We start from the raw sequence: 22467 nt of genomic DNA, 5'->3' as shown, positions 1-22467 counted from the left end.
GTAAATGCGGTGATTCAGGAGCTGGCTTGTTGTAATGCGAATAATGTAAAGAACGCTCTCCTCACACTGGTTGCGATGCGGAACCATTTACGGGATCCAATAAAATATGCTTCAAACATCTATGTCAATTGTCGTGGCTGTCGCTAAAGTGTGCATGAACAATGTTAAGAATAATGCACATATAGATCACATGACATGCTTACGACACATGTATATAAGCAAACACGACATATGATGTGGCTAACTGTACTTTTCCCGGCTGCTACTCAAACTTGCAAGGTACATTTGCTTATAGCTGTTTTCTTTTTATGCTGTTTTGTTTTTCTGTTGTATGCTGTAGCTGCTACTGTTGTGACCAGCAGCCACTGCGAGTAATGCAACGGTTGCCCACTGCGGCATTGCCTGATGGCTGTGCGTGCCAGCAGCATCCTTCCTCACTTGGAGGATAGTCCGATGATTTCTGTGCAGCCTGCGGACACAAGATTTTTCACTGCAAGAATTTCGCAGTGAAAGTTCACCCCTTAGAGGTCGGCAAGCATGTCAACAATAGCTGCTTGGATCACGGTGCAGCAACGATGTGCCAGTTGTAACAAAGCGGAAACAACAAGATCGTTGTATGGGTTTCCGGCCAAATCCTCCAATTTTGGCGGAGCAAATGTTGCTGCTCCAAGGAGCAATTCGGGATCAACACCTGATCCCATTCTGCCACTGGAACAGGCAACTCTCGCTCCCATCCTGACATGGAACACTACTGCCCCAAACAGAGCAGAAAAAATTGATCCGGATCTGCCATTGGAATTGAACATTAGGTACCCGCATCAGTGATGGTGGAAAGCATTCTATTTTTCGGCACCATAGTTGCACAGGCTGAAACTATATTAACACTCCTACCAGTAATCCTGCTCCACTGAGTGTTCGCATTTGAACATAGTTTAACTTGCCAAGGGAAACAAAACAAGCACACATTATTAGGGACAAAAGGGGAAATCGAGATACAACTCATGAACAGACAGCTATATTGCTGCCCAAGGTGGCCTTCCCACCATCAGTGTTGGCTTAACATTCTGAAGTCTCGGTCAACCAAACTGCATCCGCTGGCGTCGCATCGCATACAGCTGCTATGCATGTATAGTGGGTGGAACAGCGCGAAAAGACGAAACACACAAGAAGAGACGCATAACAGACGAGCGCTGTTCTGTTGTGCATCTCTTCTTGTGTGTTTCATCTTTTCGTGCTGTCCCACCCACTACGCAATTGTACCAACTCGCCCAACTGTCCATCCTACTGCTATGCATGTACCATGTGACTCATTGCAACGTCACCGATTGATAGGAATTTACGTGACATTTTTTTAACAGATTCGTCATTTCCGAGTTGTACATGGTTATATATTTATTTATCTAAATATGTATTACAAATTATATGCGATTATTTCACTGCCTAGGAAGCTAGGCTCTCGAATGGGACAACTTTCTCCATGAGCCACTGTGCAGTGCAGCGGCCACCCGTGTTCGGGATAAAATGATAGCCTGACACCAGAGATTGGTGCTATGCAAAGGGCAATATATTTTCCTTTGTTCTTGTCATCTTTTTGCAAGTGACCATTTTTCAATACAGTTGTGATGTTTGCGGTGTGCAGTGGTGGTTTGGAAAGAAGTGAGAAGAGTGCTTTACAAGCAGCGATAAATGAAAGAATAATGATGGTAAGTTTCCAGCAAAAGTGAGTCGAAACAGTACTGCGAACCGGTTCGGAACGGTTCCTTGTTCCGGTTCAGTTCAGTTTGGTTCGCCACCCTGCTTAAGCATTCAACGAGCCAATGTGGCTCCAAAAAGTATCCTAGCAGTCTCCATGGGCCCAGGTTCAGTGGAGAAGGTGGCCCTTGGACTAAGAACAATCCCTCCCAAAAGAAAGGTCATGCTTCTACTTGCATCTTGAGCATCCCAGGCATTGATGCCATCACTGAAGAGGGCCAATATTTTCATGTTTCCTTTTCCTGGAGCAAATTTGAGCTTCTTGACATATCCACGCTGAGTAGGCAGAGCCCTGTGCAAGAAGCAGCAAGTGATGAAAATGGGTTCCAGAAAGCAGTGCAAAATATGCTTGTAGGCACCATATTGTGTTCAGTAAAACTCATATACACTGAAAACTCGTTAATTCCAACCTCTATAATTCGAACTACACTACTTGATTTAGCCAAGCTCCACAGAGGTCTGTGTACAAAAAGGTTTGTTACTTCAAACTAGGCAGCACCTTGCCTGGAAGGCCTGTCGCCCAGCACATGACCAAGGAAACGCCCCCCAATACGACAGTACAGTTAAGAGGCTGCCCGTGTCCAAATACAAACTATTTCTTCCACGTGACCGTCAAGACTTGTAACTCAATGCTCGTTAATTTGACTCTCGTTAATTCGGAAATACGGACAAATATTCTGCCGGCGTGGCCCCAGCCGACACCCATGTAAGGCTAACGCGTCGGACAGGCACTGCAGGTCTTGCACCGCAGTTAGGCAGCGTCCAGTTACAATTGCATGGTACCGCAAGTGATCGTCCGAACAGCATTCCTCAAACCTGAAGTATGTGTTGCGCAGTTGACCACGTACCTCTGATGTACGCGCAACAGCAAGTGTAACGAAACACAAACGGCCTCATTCAAACAGGCAGACTACGGTTCAGTTTTGCTTTTATGAGCTCCACACCGTCTGCGCCAGCCTGCGAAAGTGGCACTCATTGGCCGCCAGCTAAGCAATCGCAGTTGCGCAGCGGATGGTGGATTGTTTACGCGCTGCCATCACGGTTCTGCATTCACTGCTCGTTCAGCGCGTTGTGAAGCGCAGGCTGCTTGTGAACTCCAACCCTTTCTCTATGGCGCACCTGCGTCGCACCATCAAGGATAAGTGCCGGTGAGGAGGCAAAAGCCGTTGGCACTCTGCCGGCCTGAAATGGAGGGATGCACCGACTAGCACTTTTTTTTTTAATTTTCAATGGCAAAAGTTGGGGTTGAGTTCACTACGCAAGTGAATATGGTAAATTTACTGTAATGCAAATGGTTCTTGTCAGGTAATTCCAACACCAGATAACTGAAACTTTTTTTCCAGTCCCATGAAGTTCCAACGAGCTTTTGCTGTACTATGCTTTTTGTATGCTTGCATTCATGTGGTGAAGCCTGACACGCAATGCAGGCTGCTTGTGACGCACTGCTACTACCGCCCTTACCCCGATTGTGTGCAAGCAAAAAATAGTTGTGACACAGTTCTTGTCTAAAAAGCAAGTGACCATTCACCAATATTTGCCAAACAAATTTACTGTAATGCAAGTGGTTCTTATCAGCTTTTTCGAGGCCATTTGATGGTCCAAACTTTGGATAATTTCAACTTTTTTCTTGGTCCCGTGAAGTTCAAAGTAACAAGCTTCTACTGTACTTTGAGCACACACATTCACATTTCCCAGTGAATGCAATGAAGACAAACATGGAGCACTAATACCCATGCCAACCGGGAAATTTCATGCCATTCCATCAAAGGATGTTTATTTAATATTTCATTTTTCTATGCGCCGCCACGTCTCTAAAATTAATGCCATTTGCAAATGACTGCAACTACACAAAATCTTAAGCACACATAATGTTTGGCTTCAATATGCGAATATTATTCATTCTTTTTTAAATTCTTATTTACGAAGGACAGGAGAAGGCATATTTTCTCCAGCGGGGTCAGTCCAGAGGTGCCTTCTATGGGAAGTTGAAAGTGATGTGTTGCATCAAAGGTCCACCAGGATCCCCTTTTTCCTGCCATGTACGATCGTGGGCGCTTGGCGTTCGTGGTGACAGAGAAGCCCCCCACCGGGCAAACTCATTCTATCCCAAATGTCGTTTACACCAACAAATGTCATTCGATGGGAATGGCCTTAATGAGAGAATAAGTGGGAGGTTAACACGAAGGGAGGGGAGCAAAGGGAAAGAAAGAGTGGCAATGAAATGAATTTTTTGTGTGTCCATAGTCCACTAAGTTAAAGAGACAGAGGGCGTACACTTAAAGTTTAACATCGCCAACTGAATCCTGAGTCCTTTAAAAACTTCATAAGCGCCTTCTGTCTGTTCCGCGTGACCGCAATTCAATGCTCGTTAATTCAACCCTCGTTAATCCGGAAATACAGATCAGTATTTCTGTAGGCGCGGCACCAGTCGACGCCTATGTAAGGTTATGGCGTCGGAAGGTCACTTGGGGTCTTGTGCCGGTTAGGCTGCATCTGGTTACAATTGCATGGTATCGTAAGCAATCGTCCAAATAGCACTCCTCAAACCTGAACTACATGTTGCGCAGTTGACCGCGCACCTCTGGCCGTTTGTTTCGTTACACATGCTGTTGCATGCGCGCAACAGCACGTGTAACGAAACAAATGGCCTCATCCAAACTACCTTAATAGGCAAACTATGTTTCCGTTTTGGTTTTATGAGCTTCGTTCTTTGACCGCGCACCAGCCAGCTAACCGATCACAGCAGCATTTCAGATAGTGGATTTTTTCGTGTGCTTTCAATGCGGTTCTTCCGCTGCTACCAAAATGTTTGCTCGTCAAATGCCGGTCAGCGCTTCGTGAAGCCTCACACGCGACACCGCTGCTTGTGAAAGGGCACACCCCAACTGCCACATTGCATCGTGAAGGATGAGTGCCGGCAAGGGATAAAGCTTTAATCAAAGTCGCTGGCACTCTGCCAAGTTTCCCCCTCCCAGGTAGAGCTAGCGTCCAAAGATGCATGCACCGTGATGCTATCGCTGCATCTTGGTGAGCTGCCAAAAAATGGGCTGTGGGCTGCGACATGGAGGGACCCGCCAACGAATAATTTTCTTTTTTTAATTTTCAGCGGCGAAAATGGGGGTAGAGTTCATTATGCATTTGGATTCATTATGCCAGTGAATGCCGTAAAATTACCGCAATGCAAATGGTCAAGTATTTCGAGGCCTTTCGATAATTCAAAGAGCAGATTCTAATTAACGAGTTTTTACAGTTTAATACAAGTTCTTTTTTTTCTTTCTGGCATTTTACCATGTCAAATTTGCACCTTCCATTATATGCAGATGCAAACAATTTTCAGCCTAAATTCTCAGTTACAGTATAAGCTTTGGTAGGGTGGCTAAAATCATCAGGCAACACAAACAATAAAACACTGAACAAACATCTAATGAAGGTGCTATGGCTAAGATGATACCCCTAGACCATGCATGCTGGCACAGCTTGGTTAAAGCGGGGCTCTCTATCATTGGGTGGTCTTCCAGATACTGTTAAAGCTCACTTCGCATTACAGTAGACTCTCATTAATTCAAACTCGAAGGGACCCAGGATTTTGTTTGAATTATTGGAAGTTCTCGCATATATGATTCTGAGCAAGATTACAGTGCACATTATAATTAAGTATCCACTTAAACCACATTTTAAGCACTTCTACTGTTCTATTACACAATAAAAACAGCAGAGGAGAAGGATCCAGAATAAGTTTATTGGAAATCTATGGCTGACTAGACCGTTTGAAGAAATCATGAATTGTTGATTGCTTCTTTTTTACATGTGCATTCAGAACAAAGTTCTCTATTCCAGTAAGAGCAGCCAGTTCTTTTTCAGAATTTTCTGCTGCAGTCAGAAATTTCCGGACCCCGGCAAGGTAGTTGAAGGCTTGTGCTGCTGTCACAGGGGATTGCTCTTCTGATTCCTCCTCTTCACTTTCACTGCTGTACTGTGCTGGCAGCACCTCAGCTACCAAGTTGTCCAGAGTGTCTTCCCTGCACACGCAGAGGTTATCGCCAGCAGCTGCAAATTCACTGAGGTCAGCAGCTAAGGTGTGTGCTTGGAGGGCAAAAAGCACTAGCTCTGCATCCTCACTCTCCATTTGGAGGCAGTCTTCATTTTCATTTTGAGCGCAGTAAGGCAAAGTATCACTGCTGTGGCCTGATATGCTTAAGGCATGCTGGAAGCAGTTCCATATCATTGCTGGCGTTACTGCACTCCATGCGTCAACTAGCATTCCCACCGACGACAGCAATGTTACGCTGTACGACATGGTATTGTCCAAGCATATTAGCATCCTCTAAAGAAGTAGCTTCCTGTATTTCGTCTTCAGATATTTGATCACCCCCTGATCCAGGGGCTGGAGAACAGCAGTTGTGTTTGGACGGAAGAATTCAAGACGAATTGCCTCTAGGCCCTCTACATCACCGTGAGCGGGACAGTTGTCAACAATCATCAGCACTTTCTTTTATCGCGCTTGAACACCACGTCAAGTTTCCGCAGACACTCTTCAAACAAAAATTGCATCATCCACACACATGAATCTTCTGCATATGAAACGGGTAGAGTTCGGACGCCTTTAAAGCACCTCGGATGCTTTGATTTGCCCACAACGAAAAGTTGGGGCTTGTGGCTACCATCCATATTGGCACAAACCATGACTGTGAGTCACTCCTTGCTCAGCTTACCGCCGGTACAATGTTCCCGCTTGCGACACAATGTTTGCTGAGGCAGGCACTTGAAGAATAGTCCCATTTCATCAGCATTATAAGTAAAAGCTCGTTAATTCGAACTTCACGGGACCGGGAAAAAAGTTGGAATTATCCGATGTTCGAATTACCGAATGGCCTCGAAAAAACTGACCAAAACCGTTTGTACTACGGTAAATGTACCGTATTTAGTCGCGTAACGAACTCGCTCGCATAATGAACCCACCCAGCCCCGATTTGTGCCTACGAATCTGAAAAAAAAAATAATAAAGGCGCCAGTCGTTAGCGCGTCCCTCTGTTCCGTGCCTTCACGGTCCACAACACATTTCTTGGCAGTGCGCCAAGATGCTGCGCGGCGATAACGGCGTGTTTATCTTTTGACTTCAGCTCCGGCAGGGGGGAGGAAAGCGAACTTGGCCAGCGCTTATCCGTTCGCTTTATCATCCTATGAGCGACTCTACTGCCACTCTAATCATCGGAGCGAACGGTGCTAAAATCTGGCGTCATGATCGCGGCTGACTCGCGTGCTTCCGTTGACGACTGATGGGTGGAAGGATGGATGGCTATCGCAAAAAAAAAAAAAAAAAAAAAAAAAAAGAAGTTTAACCCATAGTGCCCGTCCGAGATCATAGCCTTTTATGGGCATTGGCTGGGACTGCGCCGACAGTACTTATCCCTATTTCCAAATTAACAGGGTTGGAATTAACGAGTATTTAGTTGCGAGCTACGGAGGTTGCGCAGAAGCGAGAGCAGGCAGCCGCCGCCGCGCGGCCATGCACTGACCTTGCCGCGGCCGCGCCCCCTCCCTCCAACGCCGGTCATGGCGCCATTTAAGTTTTACCCACTCTTCCATGGTTTTACTTGGTTCCTTATTCTGTCCCCGTTTTGGACGTGCGCAGCCTCTAATTATGCCTGCGGATCGCAGAGGTGTTTCTTTACCCTTTTTTTTTTTTTTCGCGTGATGTGCGCCAAGCCGCCCAGACGCGGCGGCGCGTAATTCGAATTATCCGTAGCGGAACCGACCCGCGTTCGAATTAACGGGCTTTTTTATACACAGATCTCTATGGAGCTTGGCCGGACCAAGTAGTATAGTTCGAATTATCGAGATTCGAATTAACGAGCTTTCACTTAATATCAGCATTATTTATAAATATAAATATCAGCATATCAATATAAGTAGGAAACGGTACTCTACTATCGATCATATCCATACCATCAACCAGGTGATAGAAAAATGCTCGGAATATAACCAGCCCTTAAACATAGCATTCACTGATTACGAAAAAGCATTTGACTCAGTTGAAACCTCGGCGGTGATGCAGGCATTGCGAAATCAGGGGGTAGACGAGCCATACGTGTAAGTGCTGGAAGATATATATAGTGGCTGCACAGCAACCATAGTTCTGCATAAAGAAAGTAACAAAATTCCCATAAAGAAAAGTGTTAGGCAAGGAGACACAATCTCCCCAGTACTATTGACAGCTTGCTTAGAGGAAGTATTCAGAGACTTGGAATAGGAGTAGTTATGGATAAGGGTAGATGGAGAATACCTCAGTAATCTGCGATCTGCTGATGACATTGCCTTGCTAAGTAACTCGGGGGATGAACTGCAAATAATGATTGATGACCTAGACAGGAAAAGTAGAGAGGCAGGCTTGAAAATCAATATCCAGAAGACTAAAGTAATGTTCAACAGCCTCGGGAAGGAACAACAGTTGACGTTAGGTAGCGAAGCACTGGAAGTAGTAGGCGAATATGTCTACTTAGGACAGGTAGTAACCGCAGATCCGGACCATGAAAAGGAAATAACCAGAAGAATAAGATTGGGATGGAGCACATTTGGCAAGCACTCGCAGATTATGGCTAGCAGCTTACCGGTATCGCTCAAGAGGAAAGTATACAACAGTTCCATCTTACCTGTACTCACCTATGGGGCTGAAACATGGAGGCTAACCAAGAGAGTTCTACTTAAGTTGAGGACAACGCAGAGGGCTATGGAACGAAAAATGGTAGGGGTAACACTAAGAGATAGGAAGCGTGTAGAATGAGTCAGAGAAATAACTAAAGTTACTGACATTCTAGTGGAAATCTAGAAGAAATGGGCATGGGCAGGACATGTAGTGCAAAGAGATGATAACCGATGGTCGCTTAGGGTAACAAACTGGATTCCAAGGGAAGGAAAGCGTAGCAGGGGGTGGAAGAAAGTTAGGTGGGCGGATGAGATTAAGAAGTTCGCAGGGGTCAAGTGGATGCAGCTAGCACAGAACCGGGTTAAGTGGTGAAATATGGGAGACCTTTGCCCTGCAGTGGGTATAGTCAGGCTGATGATGATGATGATAAATGTCAGCCGGGGAGTATTCAAGCAATAGGCTCTGAAGACACGTCTGCTGCCAGTCGGCAGTAACCGGCTCATTCACCGCTGCCGCTTCTCCACTTAAAAGTTTTGAAAGCGAGGCCATGTCGCTCCTTGAATCGCGACACCCATCCATCACTACATCTGAAATCGTCAATTCCAAAGCGCACAGACAGTTCTTCGGCCTTCTCTCGCAATATCGGTCCACTTACTGGTAGATTGGAGCTCCGAGCGCGCTTAAGCCAAAGGAGAACCGCCTTCTCAAGCTCCGGATGCTCCGCCTCCCTAAGCCTTTTTCTGTCAGGGGCGAAGCGACTTGCGTTGTTTCGCAGCTTGTCTTTCGCTTTCACAACCATTGTCAGCATACTTTTCGTTATCCCATACTTCAATGCCACAGCAGTCTTCTTCATTCCAGCCTCAACTTCTATGGCTGCCAATTTTTCTTTCACAGAGAGCGTCCGATACTTCCCTCGCGGAGACATGGTGCTACCAACGCGGGCAACCGACCAGGGAAAAAAAAGCACAAGCGGTCACATGATTCGCAGTCGGCCAACGCTACTCTCATCACTTTCGCATATTTTTTTTTTTTTTCTCCTGCAGTTTTGAGAATATTGACAAGCGCAGGCAGACAGTCGTCTTTTTCACAAGTTTTGAGCGTTAAATTTTGTTTTAATTTCCAATTTTCTCCATTGGACTGACAAGCAAGCCACAAAGAGTTGAGCAGTGCCCTTCGGGAGGCTTTTGTTTCGTTTCGAATGTTTGTTTGTTAGGCTCTTCTTCGCTTTCTTTTCTTTTTTAAGTCATAGTGCGCTTACTTTCACATTTTTCGCCAGTGGCGGAAACGATAGCCGGTAATTTTCCGGTATGAACAAGCAAAAAGTATGAATTAACCGAATTGCAGTGTCTGAATTAAGTGGCGTTGAAATACACTGAAAACATGACGAACCAAAAATTTGTTTTTTGTTTGAATTAACCGAAAGTATGAATTATCAGAGTTTGAATTATCACGAGTCTACTGTAGTTATTTCGACATGAAAGAAAGTGCTACTGGTGCCTTTTTTTACTTTCTCAACAATTCCTGCTTCGGTATAGACAACAAAATATATTGGTCACTGTTCGTAACCGTGCGAGCTGATTGGGACACACACAGTGGAGCACTCCTTCGTGCTTTGAACAAGTAGCTTACTTGTGGAGTGCATATTTTTGTGGTCCTTTTGCGGTGCAAAAGTAAATGGAGCGGATGAAGCACAAGACATAAGGAATGAAATACAATGCTGCATTTACGATGTTTCCTGAAAGTCGTGCCTGCAAATATTTGTGCTCAATAATTTGCCAAAGGTTGTAATCGCATTTCATTCAATCACAATTGTACATGCTATGATGTTGCATGCTGAAGCATGGAGATGCTCAATTTAGTTTTACATTTACGAGTAGAACACGACTGCGTTGTCGGGTCCCGTTCGAATTGCACATTCGCTAGGCCGACCTTCATTCAGCTTGAACCAAAGAGCCGGGCTATGAGCATTGTGCCAGTCTCGCCAGTTCTGGATTCCCACTCAATTACTTTTCTTCGATTACAGGAATCTCCTTGAGAAATTTATGTCAATCCAAACATTTTGACTTTACTGTTTCATTGGAGCTTTTCAGTCTCGGCCATGGCACCTAATTTTCTGCGACACAGGACCTTAATGCATTTAAATCTTGCAAATTCGGCAATGAGGCATTGAGAGTGGCACGAGGATGGGTGTTCTCTAGTACTGCTCAGTATTTGCACATGAAACGTAATGGAATCACACGATGTGAACAGCTAATTCCTCTGTTGAAGTAATTGATCAGTGGCCCCATAGTGAAGCTGGCTATTTAGTGTTGGTAAAAGGCACATTGTGCATACATATAAACCTTTCACAGTAAGCCGATTTCGAAGTCCATTTCGCATGGGAGACACAAAAAACGAGAACATACAGAGGCCGAAAGCGCCCCGCAGGGAATATTTTTTTTTTTTCTAAATATATTTTTTTTTCTTTTTGTCTCACCTGCTTTTCCGCTTTTTTTTTTGTGCCAATCCTTTTTTTTGTGTGTGTTTTGATCACTTTTCGCCGTGTTATTGTTCCTCCTATGTTGTTTTATGCTGCACTGTACCCTGTACCAATGTATCTTTCCCACTCCCCTCTTTAATGCCTTCGGGACCTGAGGGTATATGAAAAATAAAATAAAAAAAATTCTTAGCTTTCCCTGTGCTACGAGCACAGCCTAGTGTCCAATATGGCAGTGCCCATTACTACTTTTTGTCTATTATTTATTTATTTGTTTATTTATTATACATACTTCCAAGGCCGTAGGCGCAACAGAAAGGAGTGGCGAAATTAATAAATTACAAAACAAAGAATTATAAGGCACTCTGAACAGCGATCTTGAAGTTAGCAGAGTCACAAACGCAGACTGTGGAGGCGGTTCTATTCAGTGGCTGTTCTTGGTAAAAATGGACAAGATGGCAATTTTGTGTTGATGGCCAATGCGAGATGAGGTGCGTTGAAATGATTATCTTTAAGGAAAGGATTGAAGTAATATATTTTATGAAAAAGACAGAGGCGATAGTACTTGCGATGTAGCGAAAGGTCGGGCAGATCCGATGCATGTTAAAACGGGCGGCGCGGTTCTCTTTCAAGAGAACTGATGAGCAAGGATTAGTTTCTTGACTGCAGCGTTGTTAGGAGTTCCAGGCAATGGAGGGCACTGGCTGTAAGAAGGGCTAATCATCATCATGGGTGTCAACACGTTCTCTAGGTAAGGCGACGCCACTGGAGTCTCGAGAGTGTTGATAGGAAGGGGGAATAAAGCCGTTGTGTACTTGTAGCACGTGTGCTGGGAGTTGCCTGAATGTGTCATCGTTGAAGCATAACAGCGTCATTATAGTTTTCGCTCTACACAAAATAGTACCTTTTTATGCTGCAGGCCACAGTATAAGGAATCGACAGGAGCAGGAAAAAAAAAAAACAGGCGCGAATGTTGGCTATCTTTGCATTGACGGATGAGTAGTGGCAACTTCTCTCCTGGGTACAGACTGCTTTCATTGGCAATGTGTGGGGCCTACAGTTATGCGTAACGCATAATTTTAAAGAACACACAATTAAAATCGGTTGTCTATACTCATAGCTGGAAAGATAAAAAATCTTAAGATTTTTCATTCACACCAATGAGGGGGCAATTTCTAATGAGTCCTAAACATACGCGACTAGAGGTGGCTGCCGTCGAGTGCTCTCGCTATGCCTCTGCAGCTGACGCAAACTGATCAGTGCCGTTTTAGTTTCTTAATGCAAAACCATTACACACAACTATTGCTGTTGACCATGATATCATGCCGTATTCGGGCGCAGCTCAGTAACATGGGACCGAACGCAATACAGGAGGATTACAAGGCGTGACATTTGGGCAAAGCTGCAGCGACAACCCTTTAATGCCAAATGCTCTGAGAGGATCAAAGCCAGTGAAGCTTCTACATCTACTGCACTGGCTGCAACATGTCACCTACTACAAAACGACATCTGACGACCACATCAGTAAAAACAGGCATGGCATTTTTTTTTAAGTGGCTGCAGTATAAAAACAGCTCTTACATGGACGAGGTCACTAATCAGAAAATTTAGGACAACGATCGTACAATCAGAAACTTTAGTAAAAAATGGCAAGTCTTCCGGGCAAATCGGAAGGGTTCACAGGTATGCTACGCTCCTCTAAGCGAGGGACGAAAGTCATAAAAAAAAAATTTAAGAGCACTGCAGAATCTGCATTGGAGTAATGCGAAAGCACGGATGCTGCTGTTGGTTGCTTCTAGTTGCTTAAAGGGGCCCACAAACACCTCCCGAGCATTGCTCGCAAACTATCTCAGTCGCTAGGTTATGCTGCAATACACCCCATCTGAACGTAATAAAACACGTCTACGTGCAGCACAGGTCCCGCAATCCTATTCAAAAGTTGGCGCTCTCTTTCCTTCGACTTTTACGGTCTCCCTTCTCCTCTGTGCAACGCGTCTACGTACATGTGTTTTCGAATGACTATTGGTCTGCTTCTTTGCGATGTCACGCATCCATAAAACTACCACTTATGCCAAAATAGTTGTAATATGCTTAACTTTTAGTTATCAGGAAAGAAAATTAGAATGTTTTGTAGACAGGAACATTTTTTGAAAGCTTTTTTCCTTGCACTTCCGGTCTCGCGCGGGCACCACAGAAGCCACGAAAACCACGGCGCGGTCGCGCGCGGCGACCTCGTTTCAGTTCCCTGCGGGGCGCTTTCCGCCTCTGTATGTTCTCGTTTTTTGTGTCTCCCATGCGAAATGGACTTCGAAATCGGCTTACCGGTCTCCAGCATTAAGTCGGTGCCTTAAATGCCATGCCCCAGTGCACCGCACCGTATGTAGTGCAGCAAAATTTTGGAAGCAACCGCTCCATTCCTGTGTCCACCAAACCAAAATACGCACCTCGGATCGAGTCAAGGTGACAACATACGCTGGTAAGTAATGTGTTTACTAGCCTGAATATAGCGCACAGATAAACGACGGTTTCACAGGTGCAATAAGTTAGTCATTGTTGTGATGTATCATTACTGTGGCGGCTTTTAAAATCCTACCGTCTGAACTGTTGACTTTATTGCGTCAAACTCGTTTTGTCACATAGTAAGTTTGTAGCATATGAACTTTTGTCTTATAGTAAATTAGATAAGACAACTGTACCTACCTGGCTCGGCCGTGCGCGATGCGCGAACTCGTGGTATCATGTGCAGGCGTTAGCAGTTTTCGGCCCCTGATACTGGCGCAGATTGCGGGTTCGCATTGTATGCAGCAGCAACGAATTAAGCACCCTTACCTAACTTACTACGAGCAAATAAAAGTCACCGCAATATCAAAGCTCCGTGTGCAGTTTCACCACAAACGACTGAGCAGTTGAGCCGGAGAGATACAAGACGCCGCGGTAAACACATATTAAGATTTGCATGCTGTATCTGCCCCTTGCAAGGTTTCACGTGACGTACAGTGATGAGGAGGCACCGAAGAAACAAAGAAAACAACTTTATTTCGAGAGAAGGCCTATAGCATTTCTCTAGACAAGTCCTAGAGCATATTCCATTATGTCCTGAGGCAGTAAACAATTGACGTAATTAAAAAAAAAAATATTCTCCGCGGCAAAGCGCTGTGCTTTCTTAGTCGCTCAGCAGTATAAATTACCCCTAAGAACACAGTATTATTTCGCGCACATAATAACAATCAGCGTAATTACACTGTTGTCTTGTAAACTGTGTAGCTTAACGGATGGGGAACAGCTAGCCCGTGAAAAGAGAGATGTGACATGGTCACTTGTGAAGCCGGCTCATTTGAATTATTTCTATTTACTTCCAGCTTGGCCTCAAGAAGCTAAACAACTCTGATCGGCATAATTATTTGCAATCTAGCTTTACACACACCCTGAACCCACAGTTGGTCTGCCTTTCTTACTTGTTGTTTCAAGCGGCAGCTTTGATGCAATACTTGAAGCGCCTGTGAGCGGTCGCACACCATGTGGAGTTGCCGCGATAAGCAAACAGCAACATGCTTTGTGTGCACTTTTGCTTGGCCGCAGCCAGAAACGAAACACAGAGACATGGGTACAACAAGACTGCACTCACTCCAACAGAAAAAGTCATATGAAACTGCGCTCCAGCTATTGTTAGTCGCAGCAAACATATTGAAACAATTGTTTTGGCTCCAGCGGCCAATGCTTTGCGGCGCTGATGCCAGTCTGTTGAGCATTTGGGTTAAGTATACTGACAGTTGTACTGTGCAATTGAATAGTCATGATGAAGAGCAAATCTGTGCTTGTGTGCAGCAATTAGTTCTTCTTTTAACAGTCTTTCATAGGCATCAGTCATAAGGTGGCACTCTGAAGCTATGCTTGCAGCTGTCTCTCTGCGTGGAGAGCCCTGAGACCGTTTCTCCGCATCCTGGAGGAGTCTCTGGACGTACGCTGCATGAAATAGTCATCGTGATTACAACAGTTCACTTATTTGTTTGTGTAATATTATAAGTAGAACAAAGTTTTAACTTACAAAAAGTATGCTCCATTTTCACTGGAGCGGCACTGAAGTGTCCTTTTCTTGATTTTGCCATTTTCACTTTCCAGCGATCCTCTTCTTTATTTTTCTGTGCCTGGAGCTTAGAAGAATTTTCATTGAAGTGAATAACAGCCAGATGTGACCTAAAATGAAGGTAAATATGAATGAATTTCTCATACTTTGGAAAAAAATGTGTTTCTTGTTGCCTACTAGCAAAATTATGCCAAGTAGAGGCTACTATAAAGAACCATTATGCATTATATTCACATCACTGCAGCAAAGATTGCTTCTGTTTTAGCTTCTATATCCAGCGCCTTTATATCAAATAAAGAATGTGATGCAATGATCTTCAAGCAGCAAAATGAATGTATGACATGGGCTATACAACATCATGTCGTAAATCACCCGTGTTCTCCCTGCTGTTGTATTCTAGCGATTATCATTAGTCCAAGTGATCAAGTGAACCTTGAGCATTCTTTCAGTTTCAATACAGTAGCTTCAGGACATTTGAGACGGTTCTAGAGGGGTCGGAAACTTGCGCTGATAACTTCCAGTTCTTTAAAAACTACCTTTGTCTTGACACTGCACTAAGATTAGGAGCACAAATAAGAGACGAGGTGTTTTTGCAGCCAGCCCTCCATGCTTGCCCTCAACTTTGTGTCATTGCAGTGTCTCAACTCATGTCATTTCTGTCTGTATGTATTCCTGGTGCACTGTTCTTTATCTCATCCCATCTGCCTATTCTAATATAAAGCAACGACTTTCAATGAGGACCCTTGGGTGGCCTGTGCAGTACGTCTATAGCCTCCTGTCTCACTTTTTCTATGAAAGAGGATTACAAAATGGCTAGTGCTACCATCCTACCAAGTATGTTTTTACCATATTATATGAGGCATCCTTGAATGTCAGAAGTGTGCACTGCAGTCTCCTCCAAATGTATGATAACTACCTCTGACATGGCAGTGTTCCAAGTTTCTAAAAGAAAGATACAAGGTAAGTACAGCTAATTTTACAGCAGTGTATTTACTATCAGGATGGAAGGATTGTGGCAGCTGGCTCATAAGGTGCATTGAGTGCCTACTTTATGCAGAAGTTGGGATTGAGTTACGTGGTGGGCACTTTTTTTTGGCAGATGTCAGGGTCGACTCCTGTGAATCGCAATTGTAGGGTCCCGTTTTACCTGGCCTGATAACATGAGAGCTCCAGATCAAGCCCTGCACTAAGGAGACTGAAGTCAAGCTCAACTTCCATAAAAAGAAGGCGCCAAATGCGTCCAGTAACACAGCAGCTTCCCCCTCCTCACAATTAAAAAAAAAAAAAAAAAAAAAAAAAACCTTTGAACTCTTTTTTTTCTAAACCTCAGCACAAATTGGTCACAAAGCAATTTTTCAGCCCTCCAGGACTATTCCATGGCACAAACTAAAAGCGATCTGCTTAGTTGCAAGTTTCAATGGGCTGCTTAGCAAGTTGAAGAATCAAAAAGAGCAAAAGGAATGGAGCAAATGAAGCACAAGCTTTCATAGATGAACTTCTGTTTTTTTGTTCGCACTGTGTTCTATTTCCTTTGGCCTCTGTTCCTTTCATAATGACGATAATATGTACATACATTAAAAGCTTCATGCAAGGATTTATTGTTTGCACATGCCATGCAGAAAAGTTGGACTACATAGTCACACTGGAATGAAAAATAGTGTCTTAGTCTTCTCTTTCATTCAACAAATCTTACTTGCATCCCACCATCTGAGTATGCAATTGATTTGGGAGCAAACCTGATGACAAAGTTGTGAAAAGATTCAAGAGAAGATGTTTGGGCTTTGAGAGACAGTTGTCGAGTGTCAATCAATAACCGGGAGTTCTTCAGAATGGAGTTCAGCTTCTTGAAAGCACATGAATCTGTTAAAAATATGTACATAAAAAATATACATAAATGTTTGGCTGATGAGTTGCAGTGTTGGTGTGTATTCTAGTCAATTGTAGATGCTGAACCTGCTTACAGCTGCTGCATTGCAGCTGAAAACAGTTCCTGTGCTGTGCTTGAACTGTTCTCGTGGGGAAGACGCCGGCCGACCACTCTAAGGATACCATGCAGCATAATATTCATAAAAAGGCCCCAGGCCTTGTACTAATATATTACAGTGAAAAGAAATCTAAGAGATGTTGTCGAGAAAACATGCTGCATTTTGTCTTCTTTAAAATTGTCAGTATAGGACAGTATGGAAAATCCCATTGTATTTGTGTTCCATACTGGCATGTATAACCAAGCTGCCTCAGTATTAAAATATCTTGCAGTCTCAGCACTCACATTTACATTATTTTGTTTCTTCACTTCATTATGGGTTTCTTTCTTGGCTATGTCATATGTGAACTTGCTGTTATGTGCGGATGTGTACAAAGTTTTTTCCGTGAAGTTCTATTTGCATTACCTATCTCTTAAATTTATCATTGGTTGACAAATGCCACAAATGTGAACCGTGCACCTTCCAAACAACATCAAAGTGAAAACTTTACCAAAAAAAAACCTATACAACACAGATTACCTCTACTCATCCATTGCCTGTTTGCAAGGAGCTTATGCAGGCATTTGCTGTATGGTCTATCATGGCCATCATGCTTATCGCATATGTGGTTCAACAGGTTGCACCATATGCTGATACCAGGTCACCATCACCCTGGCCCAGGGCAGCAACATAGTAAACATGACTTGTGATTGTCTGGATCCATGGTTCTATTGCTTTGTATGCGCGTTGTCTTGTCTCCTCTCTTGTGTTTGTCTCTTTGTTTGCGCTTACTTTCCCCGTACGATCATGAACCAACTAGCCCAGCAACAAGTTCTACTTCAGTATCTTTCCCATGCTGTGGGCCCTTTTCTTTGCGTGTCTTCGCAAGCGCGTTGTCTTGTCTCCTCTCTTGTGTTTGTCTCTTTGTTTGCGCTTACTTTCCCCGTACGTTCTATTGCTTCACAGCCCTTCGACCTGCTCACAACTTTCAACTTCTTAACTGCAGTATAGAATAATGTTATTACCATGTGTTCGCCCTAATTATTAAAGCAAGCAACTGCACGCATCTTTAGTAATGTGCCAGGCATCAAAGTAGTGCTGTATGGGCGATTTGCTGCTCTTGCAATATGTCCGGGTAGCTGGGTGGCGGTCTGTAGATAGATGAAATTAAAAACTCATTACATAATACAGTCGAACCCGGATATATCGAACTCGAAGGGGATCGCGAAATAGTTCGATATATCGATAATTTGATATACAGAAATAGGTTTGTAACGGCACTTACGATGGAAAAGAACGATACCGTATTGTCGTGTAATCAACCCACTCCCATAATGAACTCACCCGCCACTTTTGCACCGAAAATTTGAAAAAAAAGTATATATATATATGCGTTAAGGCCAGCTCGCTCACATGCAAGCGATTGAGCAATCTCAGCGGCAGCGACAGAGCGAATAATTTCAAACTTGTTGGAACTGTGTTCCTCTCGCTGCTCGAGCCACCGCGGCAGCTCAAAACAAGGTTTCTGTGTCGCCGCGGCAGAAATCGTGAGCGTTTTCGCTTGCATGTCGATGGCGCGCATCACTCCGTTTCAGTCGTCTCATCCACAGCTCATTTCTAGGCAGTGTGCCAAGATGCTGCGCAGCGATAACGTCCGGGTGCGTTTATCTTTTAATAGCTCCTGTGATGGCAGGGAGCGAACTTGGCAGAGTGCCCGTGATTGCTTGATTGCACAAGCCTGGTTTGATTTATCACGCCGCGCTTGAGGCGAGCGTCATGACTGCAGCAGCTGACCGCATGCTTTCGTTGATTCATACATGCAAGGATAGACGACTCCCGCCAAGAAAAAAAAACACCTGCCCCTTCTTAAGATCTGAACAGCACAACGATAACAAAGGATGACTCGCAAAAAAAAGAGAGCTGCCGCTTTTTAACGTCCGCAGGCGCCATAGGCACGTCAGCCGCCGCGCGCAGAGGGTTCGCAACACGCGGGAGAAAGCGTCCGACGCCTGTCCATGCGCAGCGCGTGTTGAAGGAGAGAGAGCTCGGCAAAAGGATCGGCACAACCACGCACATGGCTTGCCAACGTCATGTGTTGGCGCACAGGAAACTGGAAACGTCACGCGGCAAATGGCCCAGGGTGATGCGATCGTCCTTGAAAAAGGCACACTTTCCAGTGCTTGGTGCGGAGTTCGATATATCAAACGACCGGTGAAATTAAGTTCGATATGTGACGCGGCTTTCCTATACTTTTACATGGGATTTTCAAGGGGATATTTCGTGAGTTAGATATAACCAAAATTCGATATATCCGGGTTTGATATAACCGAGTTCGACTGTAATATATTTCAGCAAATGTACCTCTTCCCCCAGTACTATTCACAGCTTGTTTAGAGGAAGTATTCAGAGACTTGGAATGGGAGCAGTTAGGGATAAGGGTAGATGGAGAATACCTCAGTAATCTGCGATTTGCTGATGACATTGCCTTGCTAAGCAACTCGGGGGGGGGGGGGGGGGGGTGAACTGCAAATAATGATTGATGACCTTGACAGGAAAAGTAGAAAGGTAGGCTTGAAAATCAATATGCAGAAGACTAAGGTAATGTTCAACAGCCTCGGGAAGGACCAGCAGTTTACATTAGGTAGCGAAATACTGGAAGTAGTAGGCGAATATGTCTACTTAGGACAGGTAGTAACCGCAGATCCGGACCATGAAAAGGAAATAACAAGAAGAATAAGATTGGGATGGAGCGCATTTGGCAAGCACTCATAGATTATGACTAGCAGCTTACCGGTATCGCTCAAGAGGAAAGTATACAACAGTTGCACCTTGCCTGTACTCACGTATGGGGCTGAAACGTGGAGACTAACCAAGAGAGTTCTACTTAAGTTGAGGACAACCCAGAGGGCTATGGAACGAAAAATGGTAGGGGTAACATTAAGAGATAGAAAGCGTGCAGAGTGGGTCAGAGAAATAACTCAAGTTACCGACATTCTAGTAGAAATTAAGAAGAAGAAATGGACAAGGGCAGGACATGTAGTGCGAAGAGAGGATAACCGATGTTCGCTGAGGGTAACAAACTGGATTCCAAGGGAAGGAAAGCGTAGCAGGGGGCGGCAGAAAGTTAGGTGGGCGGATGAGATTAAGAAGTTCGCAGGGGTCAAGTGGATGCAGCTAGCTCAGAACCGGGTTAAGTGGAGAAATATGGGAGAGGCCTTCGCCCTGCAGTGGGTATAATCAGGCTGATGATGATGATGACCTCTTTCCCAGTGGTTTGCAACGATGAAACATTTTGTAATTCAATTGTTTGTATTATATAATGATTAATTTGATTCTTTTTATGTATAGACACGCAAGCAACACTTGCCAAGGGCTCTCTTGGTGAGGTTGAAAATAATATCTCCTAATAATATGCAGAAATTGTTGCCTTTTGTTAAAGACTGCACTGAGACTCGTTAAATTGAGGCCAGGCCCCATGCTCGCGCTATTGAGCACTGCAGCTGACTTCACACATTTAATATGAATTGCAGCTTGCCAATTTTTGTATTGCAGCATTGCCTTACCTCTCCTATTCTTACCTTTTCGCATTGCAGAATATGGTCAGTCTGAATGACAACAACGTTGTACGTGCAGTACTTGGCGCTGTAGCCCGGGGAGTCGCAACGCCCATCTCCTGCGAGGTCCACTTCCATTCCATCCAGCTGGCTGATGATCTGCACCCGCTGTTCCTGGAAAAGCTGGGACAAAAATAAATGTGCATTTGTGAGCCACTTGTAACATTGCGCTGAACTGTGTCACTCGATCGTTGCACTACTGCATGTGTGCGCTGTTTTTTTTTCTTCTTTATTACACAAGCTTGCCATAAGGCATACTATTATAATAACCCGTGAAAATAAATTTCCGTTAGGAACCGGAGAAGGCTCCTGCTCTTATTGTTGTCAGTGAGCAATTTGGAGAAGCCCTCTTCCCTAGTTGCGGTTTATCTCCCCCCCCCCCCCCCTCCCCTTTCCGCAGGAAAAACCTAGTTGTGTATAACTCCTGTCTATGCTCCTGTCACAACCAACACTTACACTTCCGATCAGCAGCTGATCGCTTAGGGATTAAGAGGCACAACTTTGAGCGACTAAGCCAGTTCACGCGAGTGATAACGTTTCATTCGTGACCCCCCCCCCCCCCCCCCCCCTTCTGCTGAAGGCTAAAGCCTCTTGGCACTTTTTTTTTCTGTTTCCATCTCTTCATTCCTGACAGTGTCCCTCCTTTCTTCTCTTTCTTCGTTCTTTTATCAACCGCCCATCTCGGTTTTCACGTGTTTCTTTCCTAGCCGCCTCGGTTGGTGAACTTGGACGCGGCTACATCCGCGCGACATTTCAGGGTGCGCTCTGTACAAACACCACACGCATAAAAAAAAAAAAAAAAAAAAAAAAGCTACAGAGCGGGAGTCATGCTGCGATAATAATCGGGCACCGAACGGAGTTTGTTTACTTCCTGTCGGCGCGTGTGTTCGCCGTTTTCCCGCAGTCAGCTGACGTCGAACCGCGGCTAACAAACTGCACCACAGCGCACAACTACGCAGTCCCCTTCTCCTCATCGCCTTCCTTTTTTTTTCTTTAGAATCGATCGTTATCTTTCACGAAGGGGCATCGTATAGTCAAACGCAAGAGGAGCCTAAACATGAAGGTTTCAAGATTCGAGCAAGGTGCACGAGAGAGTTTCCCTCCGCAACGCCCGGAAGACCGCTCTCTACGATCTCGATTCTGAATTTCTAGTCTTTCGCTAACATCTCATGCCCGTGCTGCGGTACGGATATTATGGACCCCGAGCTCGAAAAGCGACTTCGGCGAATGAGTACCGAGATGGGACTCGACCCCCATAAGTACACGCCGTTGAAGAATCCGCTGCTTAACCCCGACGATGATAGTATACGGCTTATATGGGTGCATTGGTGCGTGGGGTTGACTAGCATAACAGTAAAAAATATCAAAACCCCATTGTAAGCTTGCCACTGGTTTATTTTGAGCAGTGTAATTCAGTGTAATTCACAGTGATCATGACAAATCTTGCTTATGCATGCCACAACGCCGAGCAAGATCGCCCGAGTTAAAAAAAGATCCACACTGTACTGTGATAACGTGTCTAAAGCTAATACAGTCGAACCCGGTTATATCAAACCCGGATATATCGAATTTTGGTTATATCGAACTCACGAAATATCCCCTTGAAAATCCCATGCAAAAGTATAGGAAAGCCGCGTCATATATCGAACTCAATTTCACCGGTCGTTCGATATATCGAACTGCGCACCACGCACTGGAAAGTGTGCCTTCCCTAAAGACGATCGCATCACCCTTGGCCGTTTGCCGCGTGACGTTTTCAAGCCACGCGCGGAAGGAATGAGAGGGGACAGTTCGGCGATGCCTGGTCTGGGCAGCGCCGCGCCCATTCCCCAAAGGCGCGCGCATCTGCAGTTGTTTCCCGCGCGCCAACACAGGACGTTTGCAAACCATGTGCGTGGGTGTGCCCATTCTTTTGCTGAGCTATCTCTCTCCTT

At 44.8% G+C, this 22467-nt stretch overlaps 1 protein-coding gene across 5 annotated transcripts in view; it reads right to left on the bottom strand.

Moving 5' to 3' along the window:
- Window positions 1–22467, bottom strand: part of LOC146207060 (WD repeat-containing protein 11-like) — a 160010-nt gene that overhangs the window by 28896 nt on the left and 108647 nt on the right. For all 5 annotated transcript variants that reach the window (XM_084595708.1, XM_084595782.1, XM_084595880.1 and 2 more), the window contains one exon: window positions 1930–2044. In XM_084595708.1, the coding sequence (XP_084451834.1) occupies window positions 1930–2044 (115 nt within the window). The remainder of the gene's footprint in view (window positions 1–1929; window positions 2045–22467) is intronic.

This window comes from Amblyomma maculatum, chromosome 1, assembly GCF_055883805.1.
Source record: "Amblyomma maculatum isolate TAMU_Amacu chromosome 1, ASM5588380v1, whole genome shotgun sequence".
NCBI lineage: Eukaryota > Metazoa > Arthropoda > Arachnida > Ixodida > Ixodidae > Amblyomma > Amblyomma maculatum.
Note: the sequence above shows the minus strand (reverse complement) of the source record. Positions and strands in the feature narration are given on the sequence as shown.